At 47.3% G+C, this 15,831-nt stretch overlaps 1 protein-coding gene across 5 annotated transcripts in view; it reads left to right on the forward strand.

Moving 5' to 3' along the window:
* Window positions 1–15,831, forward strand: part of spire1b (spire-type actin nucleation factor 1b) — a 358,259-nt gene that overhangs the window by 333,747 nt on the left and 8,681 nt on the right. For all 5 annotated transcript variants that reach the window (XM_085992324.1, XM_085992325.1, XM_085992326.1 and 2 more), the window contains one exon: window positions 14,846–14,916. In XM_085992324.1, the coding sequence (XP_085848450.1) occupies window positions 14,846–14,916 (71 nt within the window). The remainder of the gene's footprint in view (window positions 1–14,845; window positions 14,917–15,831) is intronic.

A 15,831-nucleotide genomic window follows, 5' to 3' on the forward strand; every position in this document is an offset into this window, starting at 1 on the left:
CAACGCCCCTCATTACTCATGATGACCTTATGTTTTTATATATTTCTTTGAATTTTTTTTTTAAACTTTTTGCATTTTTCTCCCTTACTCCACTCCCCTCTTCTCAATCTATGGCAGAATTGCACAGACATCACGGTCTAGAAATTGGATCGCGCAGCACTCATTTTTAGGGTGAGAAACAGGCGCTGAAGGGCCCAATATGGCGTGCAGCACTCATTCAGTGATGGGTATAAAAAAGAAAGAAAGACTTGCATTTATATAGCGCCTTTCACGACCACCGGACATCTCAAAGCGCTTTACAGCCAATGAAGTACTTTGGAGTGTAGTCACTGTTGTAATGTAGGAATAAAGTATAACATATAGGCCTAGAAATTGGTCTGAGGCGCCCAAGCGGCACAAAGTTCGCTTGTGCGCTGGAATTTGCGCCGCAATCGCCGCATTAGCGATCGCCGCAAATTCAGTTGAAGTGCCCCTAGAGGGAGACGGGGCAAGGCTCGAGGCGCTCCGCGTCCCTCTTAGGGCACTGAAAGTGAATTTTGCAGCGCTACGTGCCGCAGCGCCACACGCTGCGGCACGGCACGCTGCGGTACTGCAGGCCTTCCTCCCCCTGTTAAGGGGGAGGGGCCTGCAACAGCGCGATCCCTGACCGCGAGTGCCGGCAAAAGAGCCCGGCACCGAGGAGAAGTGCCGGGCTCTCGGGAAACAGCCGGCAATGCCGCGGGGGGGGGGGGGACCAGGAGGCCAGGGACGGAGGTGCTGGCAGGCGGCCGCCGAAAAAGCGGCCGCCCCGCACCTCCACCTTAACTTGCGCCTCTGCCGGCGCAGCAAGGCCCCGTGAACCGGGTGCGGGTAGCGAACGGCGCTACAGCGGCATTCGCTACCAAATATCGCGATCGGGGCGCGAATGGGGCACTGCGCACACCGATGACGTCATCGGTGGCGGCGCAGCGCAAAAGGCTAACGCCACCATTAACGCCCCTGCTGAATATCACGGGAGGCGCAGCCAGTGGCGCTACAGCCACTGACTGCCTCTTTAGGCGCTAACAGGTGGCGCTACTCACCCAATTTTCCCCCCATAATGTTATAGTGTATGCACCACACACCATCATTTTTAGGGAGACCTGTAGTTGTCCAGGATGCTCACCTGAAACAAGTGTTCGGCCCATTCCCTATGCAAATCCGGGGCCTAACGCCTATTTCAGGCCCTTGTCCGATATTGGATTGCGACTGCCTGCAGTACGCATGGTCAGGCAAACAGCAGCCAAACCAGCGGTCTTTAAAGGGACCACTAGATGCTGTCACCAAAACGGTCAGTAGCAAATCTTTCCTTACCGGGAAATGTGGAGCCAGAAGGAGCACGTTAAAACTGGGGGTCGCTGCGGACCGCTGCTCACCTCCGCTCAATCTCCACCACCACCCCCCAGCCCCCAACTCACGGTAGGTCTGGTCCCTGGAAAATCAGGAAAAAAAGCAGTCATAAGAACATAAGAAATAGGAGCAGGAGTAGACCATTCAGCCCTTCGAGCCTTCTCCGCCATTTAATGGGATCATGGCTGATCTTCTGCCTCAACTCCATTCACCGGCCCTATCACCATATCCCTTGATGCCCTTACTAGTCAGAAATCTATCAACTTCTGTTTTGAATATACCCAATGACTGAGCCTCCACAGCCCTCTGGGGTAGAGAATTCCAAAGATTCACCACCCTCTGTGTGAAGAAATTTCTTCTCATCTCAGTCCTGAATGGCCTACCCTTTTATCCTGAGGCTGTGACCCCTGGTTCTAGACTCCCCAGCCAAGGGAAACATTCTCCCAGCATCCACCTTATCAAGCCCTGTAATCATTTTGTATGCTTCAATGAGATCCCCTCTCATTCTTCTGAATTCAAGAGAATACAGGCCTAGTTTACTCAATCTCTTCTCATATGACTGTCCCGCCATCCCAGGAATCAATCTCGTGATTCCTATCCTTCCTTAGATAAGGAGACCAAAGTTGTACACAGTACTCCAGGTGTGGTCTCACCAAGGCCCTATATAATTGGAGTAAGACTTATTTACTCCTGTACTCAAATCCTTTTGTAATGAAGGCCAGCATACCATTTGCCTTCCTAATGGCTTGCTGCACCTGCACATTCACTTTCAGTGACTCATGTACAAGGACACCCAGGTCCCTTCGAGCATCTGCATTCCCCAATCTTTCACCATTTAGGAAATACTACCAAAGTGGATAACTTCACATTTATCCACATTATATTCCATCTGCCATGTTCTTGCCCACTCACTGAGCCTGTCAAGATCCCCTTGAAGCCTCTTCACATCCTCTTCGCAACTGACACTGCCACCTAGCTTTGTGTCATCAGCAAAGTTGGAAATGTTACATTTAGTCCCCTCATCCAAATCATTGATATAGATTGTGTATAGCTGGGGCCCAAGCACCGATCCTTGCGGTACCCCACTAGTCACAGCCTGCCATCCTGAAAAAGACCCGTTTATCCCTACTCTTTGTTTTCTGTCTGTTAACCAATTCTCAATCCATGCTAGTATATTACCCCCAATTCCACGTGCCCTAATTTTGTTCACCAACCTCTTGTGTGGGATCTTATCGAAGGCCTTCTGAAAATCCAGATACACCACATCTACTGGTTCCCCTTTGTCTACTCCACTAGTTACATCCTCAAAGAACTCCAATAGATTTGTCAAACAGGATTTCCCTTTCATAAATCCATGTTGACTTTGCCCAATCTTACTATTAGTTTCTAAGTGCCCAGTTATTGCATCCTTTATAATAGATTCCAGCATTTTCCCAACTACTGATGTGAGGCTAACAGGTCTGTAGTTCCCCGTTTTCTCTCTCCCTCCTTTCTTAAATAGTGGGTTTACATTTGCTATCCTCCAATCTGCAGGAATCATTCCAGAATCTATAGAATTTTGGAACCAATGCATCCACTATCCCAATGGCCACCTCTTTCAAAACCCTAGTATGTAGGTCATCCGGTCCTTGGGATTTATCGACTTTTAGTCCCATTAATTTTGCTAGTACTGTTTTTTTACTACAGGAAACTTTGTGCTATCCGGCACCCATGGGACCGAGCTACTGCCGTTTTTTTAAAAGCTCCGGATAGACCAGCGTCAATGTTATCAGATAGGAGCTTTTCATCGCAGTATCTGACCACAAACACGGTTGCTCAGCAACAGCTTGTAAACACTTGGCCCGTGGCTTGGAAGCGTCTCTGAAGCTGTTGCTAAGATACAGAGACGCTTTCTAGAGCCTGCCGTGTCTGACCACAAACACTGTTGCTCAGCAACAGCTTGTAAACACTCGGCCCAGTAGCTTGGAAGCGTCTCTGAAGCTGTTGCTAAGCGACAAAGACGCTTTCCAGAGCCTGCCTGTGAAAAGAATGCTAGGAGAAAAAAAAACACCTAACCAAAACGGCTGCTGATTTCTGCCGTTAGATCAAAGTTGCCGGACATTCAACTTCCGGATAGCACAAAGTTTCCTGTAATAATAATTTCTTTAAGTTCCTCATTCTCACCACACCCTTGGTTTTCTTGTATTTCTTTGAGGTTTTTTGTGTCTTCCTCCGTGAAGACAGAAACAAAGTATTTATTTAATTTCTCTGCCATTTCCTCATTCCCCATTATAAATTCTCCCATCTCTGACTGTAAAGGACCTACATTTACCTTCGCCAGTCTTTTCCTTTTCACATACCTATGGAAGCTTTTACAATCCGTTTTTATATTTTTTGCTAGTTTGTGCTCATTTTCCCTTTCTTTATCAATTTCTTGGTCCCCCTTTGCTGATTTCTAAAAAGATCCCAGTCCTCAGGCTGCCTGCTTTTTCTGGCAATTTTATAAGCTTCCTCCATTGACTTAATACTAGCTTTAATTTCTTTTGTTAGCCATGGTTGGATCACTTTTCCTGTTGGGTTTTTATGCCCTAGAGGAATATATGTTTGTTGCAAATTATGCATTATTTCCTTGAATGTTAGCCATTGTATGTCCACCTTCATACCTTTTAGTGTAGTCTCCCAATCTACCATGGCCAACTTGTCCCTCATACCCTTGTAGTTTCGTCTGTTTAGATTGAAGACCTTAGATTCAGATTGGACTACATCACTCTCAAACTTAATATAAAATTCAATCATATTATGGTCACTTGTCCCTAAAGGCCCCTTTACCACAAGATTATTGATTAGCCCTTTCTCATTACACAGTACCAGATCCAGAATAGCCTGTTCCCTGGTTGGTTCCTCCACATACTGATCCAGGAAACCATCTCGCATGCATTCCAAGAATTCGTCCTCCACACCATTAGTGGTAATTTGATTTGCCCAGTCAATACGTAGATTAAAGTCCCCCATGATTACCGTATTGCCCTTGTTACATGCACTTCTAATCTCTTGATTGATACTGTGCCCTACATTACCACTACTGTTTGGTGGCCTATACACAACTCCCACCAATGTTTTCTGCCCTTTGCTGTTTCTTAGCTCCACCCAAACTGATTCCAATTCTACATCACGATCAGCCGAGCCAAGATCTTTTATCTCTACCGTACCGATCTCATCCCTTATAAACAGCGATACACCACCTTCATTTCCTTTTTGTCTGTCCTTCCTAAATGTTGAGTACCCTGGAACATTCAGTTTCCAGCTTTGGTTACCCTGCAACCATGTCTCTGTAATGGCAATTACATCATACCCATTTACTTCTATTAGTGCCATTAATTCATCCACCTTGTTGTGAATGCTACGTGCATTTAGATAAAGTGCCTTCAACTTTGCCTGTTTAATATTTTTCTGCACTTTGACCCTCTTTACTGTTGGCCTTTGTTTCTGCTCCCTACTAGTTTTGCTGACTACTTTTCTAACTTGCACTTCCAGTTTTGTTTCTCTTCATTCTGGGCCCACACTTAGGTTCCCAGCCCCCTGATAAACTAGTTTAAATCCTTCTCAACAGCACTAGCAAACCCCCCTGCGAGGATATTGGTCCCGGTTCTGCTGAGGTGTAACCCGTCCAGCTTGTACATGTCCCACCTTCCCCAGAATCGGTCCCAATGCCTCAGGAATTTAAATCCCTCCCTCCTACACCATCTCTGCAGCCACGCATTCATCTGGTCTATTCTCCTATTTCTGCTGTCGCTAGCACGTGGCACTGGGAGTAATCCTGAGATTACTACCTTTGAGGTCCTGCTTTTTAATTTATTTCCTAGCTTCCTATATTCTGCTTGCAGGACCTTGTCCCTCTTTCTACCTATGTCGTTGGTACCGATATGGACCACGACCTCTGGCTTTTCACTCTCCCCCTTCAGAATGTCCTGCAGCCGCTCAGTGACATCCTTGACCCTGGCACCAGGGAGGCAACATACCATCTTGGAGTCATGTCTGCAGCCACAGAAACGTCTATCTGTTCCCCTTACGATAGAATCCCCTATCACTATTGCTCTCTCACTCTTTTTCCTCCCCTCCTGTGCAGCTGAGCCACTCATAGTGCCACGGACTTGGCTCTTGCTGCATTCCCCTGAGAAACCATCTCCCCCAGCAGTATCCAAAACGGAAAATCTGTTGGAGATGGAGATGGACCCAGGGGTCCTTCCTTCCTAGTTCTTTTACTCTGTCTGGCGGTCACCCATTCCCTTTCTGCCTGTGCACTCTTTACCTGCGGTGTGACCACCTCGTTAAACGTGCTATCCATGAAGATCTCAGCCTCGCGGATGCTCCACAGTGACTCCAGCCGCAGCTCCAGCTCCGAAACGCGGATTTCGAGTAGCTGTATCTGGAGACACTTCCTGCGCACGTGTTCGCCCTGGACACCGAAAGCGTCCCTGACTTCCCACATAGCACAGGAGGAGCACTCGATGCTGCCGAGCTGCCCTGCCATATCCTACCCTTAATTTACTCCCTTTACTTCCTCTAAATTAAAGAATATTAAATACACTAGGGACCTTACTTCACTTTACACACTACATACTCTAAACTAGAGACCTTACTTTTACTTTAACGACTGGACCGTAGAAATACTCACCAGGTCCTAGTTACCAATCAGCTCCTTCCCTGGTTGTGACGTCACTTAAGCTGTTTTTTGCAGTCATCATTTTACCAATTTTGGAGTGCCAATAAAAAAAAAGAAAAATGAAAAGTTACATTTCTATAGCGCCTTTCACAACCACCGGACGTCCCAAGCTGCTTTACAGCCAATGAAGTACTTTTGAAGTGCAGTCACTGTTGTAATGTAGGAAACGCAGCAGCCAATTTGCGCACAGCAAGCTCCCACAAACAGCAATGTGATAATGATCAGATAATCTGTTTTTGTTATGTTAGTTGAGGGATAAATATTGGCCAGGACACCGGGGATAATTCCCCTGCTCTTCTTCAAAATAGTGTCATGGGATCTTTTATGTCCACCTGAGAGAGCAGACGGGGCTTCGGTTTAACGTCTCATCCAAAAGACGGCACTTCTGACAATGCAGCACTCCCTCAGCACTGCACTGGGAGTGTCAGCCTGGATTTTTGTGCTCAAGTCCCTGGAGTGGGACTGTGAACCCACAACCTTACTGGCTCAGAGGCGAGAGTGCTGCCCACTGAGCCACTGGCTGACAGGCAATGAGATGGAAAATCAGAATGCTTCAGATGTTTTCTATTTCGGGCACCAGACTCATTTACAATCATTTCTTATCAAATAAAAATAAGAAGCTATTATGTGTAGGGTGTACACTAAAAATCAGCTCAAAGTTCAAGTGGTTCCAGATAGATGCCTTAACAGAGGAAATGCTTGTCATGTGAAGTTAGAGTCACTGTCATATGCTCATCACTCAAAAAGGAAATGGAAAATAGTTTAGTTCCCTATAAGTCTCATGCTATTGCCCAGAGTATCTGAGTGTTCCATGCCATATTTGAGCACCCACAAGTATCTATTCCCTTTTGCAGGTGGAAGGAGATGTCACTATCTTGTAACACATTCCACCCTCGCCGTGACAGCGTGATTTGTAAATGTGAAGTATGTGTGCTATATCCCAGTGCACAACATCAACCGTCGTCCCTTGGCTGGTCTATGGGGCGAGAGGGGGAATATGGTATTGAGATAGAGGATCAGCCATGATCATATTGAATGGCGGAGCAGCCTCGAAGGGCCGACTCCCGCTCCTATTTTTCTATGTCTCAAAGTTAAGGGGTTTGCGTGCATCTGTGGTTGAAGTTTAAAGATTGTGGCCCAGAAATTGGTTATGGCCCATTTTCGGGCACACAGCCAGCTTGTAAGTGAGGCCTGGAATTGGCCCTCGGACCTCATTTACATTATTTGGAGCCTGTTGCATCTCCACAGGCGAACCTGCCCATTTTACACTGTTGAATATCGGGCTCCTCCTCCAGCCTTTATAAACTTCAACTCATCCAAAACTCTGCTGCCTGTCCCTGTCCCACAACAAGTCCCGTTCACCCATCTCCCCGACGCTTGCTGACCTGTTTTGCTTCCCATTGCCCCAAGGTCTTAAATTTAAAATTCTCATCCTCGTGCCTTAATCCCTTCATGACATCGCTCCCCCCTATCTCTGTAACCTCCTCCAGCCCTACCACCATCCAAGAACCCTGTGATCCTCCGCCAGGCCACTTGTGCATCCCCCCAACTCCCTTTGTCCCACCACTGGTGACTGTGCTTTCAAACATCTCGGCACTACACTCAAGAATTCCCTCCTTAAATCTCTCTGCCTCTCCACCTCTCTCTCCTCCATTAAAACCCTCCTTACAATCCACCTCTTTGAACAAGCGTTTAGTTACCCATCCTAATACCTCCTTCTTTGGTCCGGCATCCACTTTCTGTCTGATTACGCTTCTGAAAAACATGTTAGGATGTTATGGTCGCTATATAAGTCCGTGCTATTATTGTAGTTATTGGGTCAAATCTTGCTGGAGCGGGGCATCTCTGAACGTACGCCGTTAGTTAAACTTCTTCCTGCACCCTTCAGCTTGAAAAAAGTTTTCGCCATAACTTTTTGGACATCTGGGATCTTAGTGAACGGCTTGAGAAAGAAGCAGAGGAACGATTGTGTAGAATGGGCCTATACTCTCTGGAGTTTAGAAGAATGAGAGGTGATCTCATTGAAACATACAAGATTCTGAAAGGGATTGACAGGGTAGATGCTGAGAGGTTGTTTCCCCTGGCTGGAGTGTCTAGAACGAGGGGGCATAGTCTCAGGATAAGGGGTCGGCCATTTAAGACCGGGATCATAGAGTCATAGAGTCATAGGCCTAGAAATTCACTGGCCTTAGCGCCGCTTTTGAGGCGCTAGAGGGCCTAGCGGCGAAGTTATGGCCAGTTTTGAAATTGACAGGGGCCCTAAATCGGCGTTAGGCCGGTAGCGCTGCGCCGGCACCGATGACGTCATCGGTGTGCGCAGCGTCCCGGTTGCCATGGTAACCCGCCCGAACTCAGAAATTGAGTTGCGGCCGCCTCGCCCGTGGCAGCCGCAAGCAACGTTCTGGCAGAGGTGCCTTACAGAACGTTGCGCCGGCGCATTAAAGGCCCCGCGGCGGCCGGCCGCTTTCCCGCCGCCCGCCTGGCCGCAGCTCCCTCCCCGGACTTCCCCCCGCCCCCCCCCCCGGAACAGAAGCAAGCCCGGCACTTGTCCGAGGTGCCGGGCTCATTTTTAAAAAGATTATCGCGGGCCGCGGCCGGGTGCAGGCAGCTCCTCCTTAAGGGAAGGAGGAGGCCTGCACTTCCCGAACCTGCCGCACCGCAGCGGGCGCTGCAGCGCCGGAATAGCACCGAAATTCAGCGCATAGCGCCAGTTTTCAGGCGCTAACAGCTTTCAGCAGCGCCGGCAGCCGTTTGGGCGCAGAAGTAGTGAATTTTTGGCCCGCCCAGCGCGACTTAGCTCTGGCACTAACTTCCGGCGCTAAAGCCGTCGCTGCGCCAAAACCCAATTTCTAGGCCTTAGAGTTTTACAGCACAGAAAGAGGCCTTTCGGCCCATCGTGTCTGCGCCGCCCATCCCTCCCTGTCCAGTCTAATCCCATTTTCCAGCATTTGGTCCATAGCCTTGTATGCAATGGCATTTCAAGTGCTCATCCAAATGCTTCTTGAATGTTGTGAGGGTTCCTGCCTCTACCACCCTTTCAGGCAGTGAGTTCCAGCTTCCAACCACCCTCTGGGTGAAAAAGTTCCTCCTCAAATCCCCCCTAAATCTCCTGCCCCTTACCCTGAATCTGTGCCCCCTTGTTATTGACCCCCCTACTAAGGGGAAAAGTTCCTCTTTATCTACCCTATCTATGCCCCTCATCATTTTGTACACCTCAATCAGGTCCCCCCTCAGCCTTCTTTGCTCCAAGGAAAACAACCCCAGCCTGTCCAGTCTCTCTTCATAGCTGAGGCGCTCCATCCCAGGTAACATCCTGGTGAATCTTCTCTGCACCCTCTCCAAAGCAATCACATCCTTCCTATAGTGAGGCGACCAGAACTGCACACAGTACTCCAGCTGTGGCCTCACCAGCTTTTTGTACAGCTCCATCATAACCTCTCTGCTCTTATATTCTATGCCTCTGCTAATGAAGGCAAGTATCCCATAAGCCTTTTTAACCACCTTATCTACCTGTTCCGCTGCCTTCAGGGAATTATGTACATGTACACCAAGGTCCCTCTGACCCTCTGTACTTCCTAGGGTCCTACCACTCATTGTGTATTCCCTTGCCTTATTTGTCCGTCCAAAATGCATCACCTCGCACTTTTCCGGGTTAAATTCCATTTGCCACTTTTCCGCCCATCTGACCAACCCGTTAATATTGTCCTGTAGCCTGAGGCTTTCCTCCTCGCAATTTACCACCCCACCAATTTTCGTGTCATCCGCGAACTTACTGATCATACCCTTTACATTCTCATCCAAATCATTAATGTAGATCACAAACAGCAAGGGACCCAGCATCGATCCCTGAGGTACCCCACTGGACACAGGCTTCCAGTCACAAAAGCAACCTTCGACCATCACCCTCTGCCTCCTGCCACTCAGCCAGTTTAGGATCCAACGCGCCAAGGCCCCCTGGATCCCATGGGCTCTTACCTTCTTGACCAGTCTCCTATGCGGGACCTTGTCAAAAGCTTTACTGAAGTCCATGTAAACCACATCCACAGCATTTCCCTCATCCACACACCTAGTCACCCCCTCGAAAAATTCAATCAGATTGGTCAGACATGATTTACCCTTGACAAAGCCATGCTGACTATCCCCGATTAATCCTTGCCTCTCCAAGTGGAGACTAATTTTGTCCCTCAGAATTTTTTCCAATAATTTCCCTACCACAGATGTTAGGCTCACTGGCCTGTAATTCCCTGGTTTATCCCTGCTACCCTTCTTGAATAATGGTACTACATTAGCTGTTCTCCAGTCCTCTGGTACATCCCCTGTGGCCAGAGAGGTTCTGAAAATTTGTGTCAGAGCCCCTGCAATCTCCTCCTTTGCCTCACACAACAGCCTGGGATACATCTCGTCCGGGCCTGGGGATTTATCCACTTTTTGGCCTGCTAAAACCGCTAGTACCTCCTCCCTCTCGATGCTAATATGTTCAAGTATGTCGCAGTCCCCTTGCCCGACTTCTATATCTACATCGTCTTTCTCCATAGTGAACACTGAGGCAAAAAATTCATTTAAAACCCCACCTACTTCATCTGGCTCTACACACAGCTTGCCACTTTGGTCCCTAATGGGCCCTACCCTTTCCCTGGTTATCCTCTTGCCCTTAATATACTTATAAAACATCTTAGGATTTTCCTTTATTTTGCTCGCCAGTGTTATTTCATGGCCCCTCCTCGCCCTCCTAATTTCCTTTTTAAGTATGCCCCTGCACCTCCTATACTCCTCTAGGGCCTCCACCGTCTTTTGTCTTTTGTAACTGCCAAAAGCCCCCCTTTTTTTCCTAATGCATTTTTGTATATCCTTTGTCATCCAAGGTTCCCTTTGCTTGTTGGTCCCACCCTTGACCTTTACAGGAACATGTTGGTGTTGTACTCTCTCTATTTCCCTTCTGAAAGCCTCCCACTGTTTTGATGTGGATTTTCCTATAAGTAGCTGCTCCCAGTCCACTTTTGCCAGATCCTGTCTTATCTTATTAAAATCGGCCTTCCCCCAATTTAGAACCCTGATTTCCGGGCCGTCTTTGTCTTTTTCCATGACCACCTTAAATCTCACCGAATTGTGGTCACTATCGCCAAAATGCTCTCCTACAGACACTTCCACCACCTGCCCGGCTACATTCCCTAGAATTAGGTCCAGTACCGCCCCCTCTCTTGTAGGACTTTCTACATGTTGGCTCAAAAAGCTTTCCTGGATGCACTTTAAGAATTCTGCTCCCTCCAAGCCTTTCACACTCTGACTATCCCAATTTATATTGGGGAAGTTGAAATCCCCCACTATTACTACCCTATTATTTTCACACTTTTCTGATATCTGCCTGCATATCTGTTCCTCTATCTCCCCCTGACTGTTTGGGGGCCTATAGTACACTCCCAGCAAGGTGCTTGACCCCTTTTTGTTTTTAAGTTCTACCCATATGGCCTCATTAGAGGAACCCGCTAATATATCATCCCTCCTTACAGCAGTAATAGACTCCTTAATTAATATTGCAACACCCCCTCCCCTTTTACACCCCCCTCTGTCTCGCCTGAAGATTCTATACCCCGGAATATTTAGCTGCCAGTCCTGACCCTCCCTCAACCATGTCTCCGTGATAGCAACAATATCGTACTCCCGGTCTTAAATGGCCGACCCCTTATCCTGAGGAGGAATTTCTTCACTCAGAGGGTTGTGAATCTTTGGAATTCTCTGCCCCAGAGGGCTGTGAATGCTGAGTCGTTGAGTATATTCAAGGCTGAGATCGATAGATTTTTGGACTCATGGGGAATCAAGGGATATGGGAATCGGGCGGGAAAGTGGAGTTGAGGTTGAAGATCAGCCGTGATCTTATTGAATGGTGGAGCAGGCTTGAGGGGCCGTATGGCCTACTGCTGCTCCTAATTCTTAAGTTCTTAAAGGAAAAGTAAGAAAAAAATTAAAAACTTAACATTTAAAAAAAATCTCTAAGTAGAATGGGACCAAACAGTTTAAATTGGTCCCTTTCTGGGCCAGAGAGGTTGATTGGCATTTCATTATCACGTCGTTAAAAGGGTATTTACACTGTTAATTACCAGCCCTAACTTTCTGCGGCACATTTAACGGGCAATTAATGTGCAAATACAGCAAGTTCTTAAAAATAACGGGGAGGCTGAGGACGAGATGCCGTTTGCGCGAAGCTAAAATCAACCAGCGGGTTCTGGAGATTCGGATATCACGGCGTATCTCCCCATCCCCCGAACTTGCTGGCCGATTTGCACATTGATAACGGCGTGCAAGATTTGGCCCATCGCGTCGTGTGAGTGAATTGGAATGAGGCAGGGAAGAGAGTAGAGCAGCGGCAGCTCTGATGAAATTTTTGCGCTTCATCATATGTCACAATAGAAAGGATCAGTGACTCAGGAGCATTAACGCCACAAAAATAACCTAATAATATAGATTATGCAATAGAAATTACTGAGCGATGAATTGCTACGGTGCAATTTTGGCTATTTATTTCTGCACATTTGGAGGCTGTTAAATCAAAGTTTAAGCGCAGCAGTTTTACTAAAACCCAGCTGGGAGCAACGGTCGGAAATATCCCAGAATAATTAGCATGCAATGCCGAATACCGGGTAAAGGCAGGAACCAGTACTTCCTGTATAATCCTCGGTGCACACTTTCATGCAACAGATGCAGGGTCTGCTGTAACACACAGTGAAATAAACCCACTGTCATTACATTTCAGACCCTGTAGTACAACAGCACCTCGGTTCAAATCATGTGATTCAGCATTGGCAATCTGTCATCATCATTGACACCTTCCATGCCTTTTTTGGGTGTTTTGTTTCTGCTGAATGAGCCCATTCTCTCCACAAACCCCAGACGTATCTTATTAATAAAAAACGTTTTGTGTCCTTATGAATAAATGAATGCCTGTAGAGTTCCTATTCACTTTAACCATGGTTCAGAGTTCAGCTCCCAGACCATGAGAAAGAAAGCAGCCAAACAATCTGATCCCCAGGCTCTCATCTGCAAATGATGTTTTGCCGCTGTCGTGCACGCTCTGTCAGACCAGAAACATACAACTCGATTCAACTCTACACCCACCCTCCTTCTACTGACCTAACACAGCTGTCCAGCCTCCCTGTTCTTGGCCTAACCTGACTCTGAACCTCCGGGCTCCTGGTCCAATGTGATTCTACAATCTCCAGGCTCCTGGTCCAATGTGACTCTACAATCTCCGGGCTCCTGGCCCAATGTGACTCTACAATCTCCGGGCTCCTGGTCCAATGTGACTCTGAACCTCCGGGCTCCTGGTCCAATGTGACTCTACAATCTCCGGGCTCCTGGTCCAATGTGACTCTGAACCTCCGGGCTCCTGGTCCAATGTGACTCTACAATCTCCGGGCTCCTGGTCCAATGTGACTCTACAATCTCCGGGCTCCTAGTCCAATGTGACTCTACAATCTCCGGGCTCCTGGCCCAATGTGACTCTACAATCTCCGGGCTCCTGGTCCAATGTGACTTTACAATCTCCAGGCTCCTGGTCCAATGTGACTCTACAATCTCCGGGCTCCTGGTCCAATGTGACTCTACAATCTCCGGGCTCCTGGTCCAATGTGACTCTACAATCTCCGGGCTCCTGGTCCAATGTGACTCTACAATCTCCGGGCTCCTGGTCCAATGTGACTCTACAATCTCCGGGCTCCTGGTCCAATGTGACTCTACAATCTCCAGGCTCCTGGTCCAATGTGACTCTACAATCTCCAGGCTCCTGGTCCAATGTGACTCTGAACCTCCGGGCTCCTGGTCCAATGTGACTCTACAATCTCCGGGCTCCTGGCCCAATGTGACTCTACAATCTCCGGGCTCCTGGTCCAATGTGGCTCTACAATCTCCGGGCTCCTGGTCCAATGTGACTCTACAATCTCCGGGCTCCTGGTCCAATGTGACTCTACAATCTCCGGGCTCCTGGTCCAATGTGATTCTACAATCTCCGGGCTCCTGGTCCAATGTGACTCTACAATCTCCGGGCTCCTGGTCCAATGTGATTCTACAATCTCCGGGCTCCTGGCCCAATGTGACTCTACAATTTCCGGGACCCATTCCACACAAGGATCTAGAAATTTGAACGCGCCCATTTTTGGGCACTGCATGTCGATTCGTTGGGCCTTTAGCAACATTTCCCCTCGTGTGGAAATCTAGAACTCGGGGGCACAGTCTCAGAATAAAGGGTCGCCCTTTTAGAACTGAGATGAGGAGGAATTTCTTCTCTCAGAGGGTTGTAAATTTGTGGAATTCTCTGCCCCAGGCTGGGTCATTGAATACATTTAAGGTGGAGATCGACAGAATTTTGCAAGATAAGGGAGTGAAGGGTTATGGGGAGCAGGCAGAGAAGTGGCTTTGAGCCCAAGATCAGCCATGATCTTATTGAATGGCGGAGCAGGCTGGAGGGGCCAAGTGGCTTATTCCTGCTACTATTTCTTATGTTCTTATGATCTTATAATGGCTCGTAATGACCGTGCACTTCTTGTCCGTCATATTGGAGGCTTAGTGGGCCGTTTAGCGGCCAAGAATCGGGCGTTGAACGGCCGAATTTCGAGCCAATATTTACCCAATGGGTCAATAAAATATCAAAATGGAGAAGATTTTTTTTTTGCAAGTTCTATAAATGAATCTAGTTGCACTTTCAGCCAGTGTAGGTTATGGCTGTTTTAATTACATGGTGCTATTCTTGTATTGATCTAAGTGTCGTTATTGCTCTCCCTGCAGTTGTGTTTCTGCTGCCGAACGAAGAGATTCTCTATCTTCACCTGGTCCTACACCTGCCAATTCTGTAAAAGGTTTGTCACACACTCCTCTTTGACATTTCTTCATGCAGCTTTCTTATTTTCCACCTTATCATGCTCTCGTTCCTTTAAATTGGGAAATTGCAAATGTCACTTTGCTATTTAAGAAAGATGAGAGAGGGAAACCAAGGAATTATAAACCAGTTAGCCTAACATCTATTGTCAGGAAATTACTAGAGTCTATAAGGGGAGCGGGGGGGTGGGGGGGTGGGAAGAATGGGTGAAAAGTTTACAAGAGACAGAAACTAACTGGGCAAATCTGTTAATGGGTAAAATGACAGAAGATCAATGGGAGGAGTTCAAAAAAGAATTTACTGTGACACAGACCAGTTTATACCCCTATGGGGCAAGCGCGCTACTTGCTAAAATAAACAGCCATGGACGACTAAAGAGCTAAGGGACAACGTAAAACTAAAAGAAAAAGCAGAAAACATGCAAAAAATAATACAGATGCTGGCGAATGGGAGAGATACAAAGAACAACAAAGGGTGAGAAACAGATCGTAAGAGCTACAGCAAGGGAGTTTGAAAAGAAACTCGCAAAGAATATCAAAATCAACACTTTTTTTTACAATTATATTAGGAAAAAGAGAGTGATCAAGAGCCCTGTAGTTCCCTTAAAAACTGCTAATGGTGATATTGTGAATGAAAATAAGGAAATGGCAGACATGTTAAATAATTACTTTGCGTCAGTATTTACAGTAGAGGAAGTGGATAGCATGCTGCACACCTCAAGGAAACTAATTTTGAGTCAGGGACGGGGACTCACCATAATTAACGTAAGCAAATTAACAGTAATGAAGAAAATAATGGCACTAAAGAGTGACAAATCCCCAGGGCCAGATGGTTTCCATCCCAGGGTTTTAAAGGAAGTAGGTGAGCACATTGCAGATGCCCCAACTATGATCTT

The sequence above is a fragment of the Somniosus microcephalus genome, chromosome 7 (genome assembly GCF_052327205.1).
Source record: "Somniosus microcephalus isolate GS21.2 chromosome 7, FLI_Smic_1.0, whole genome shotgun sequence".
NCBI lineage: Eukaryota > Metazoa > Chordata > Chondrichthyes > Squaliformes > Somniosidae > Somniosus > Somniosus microcephalus.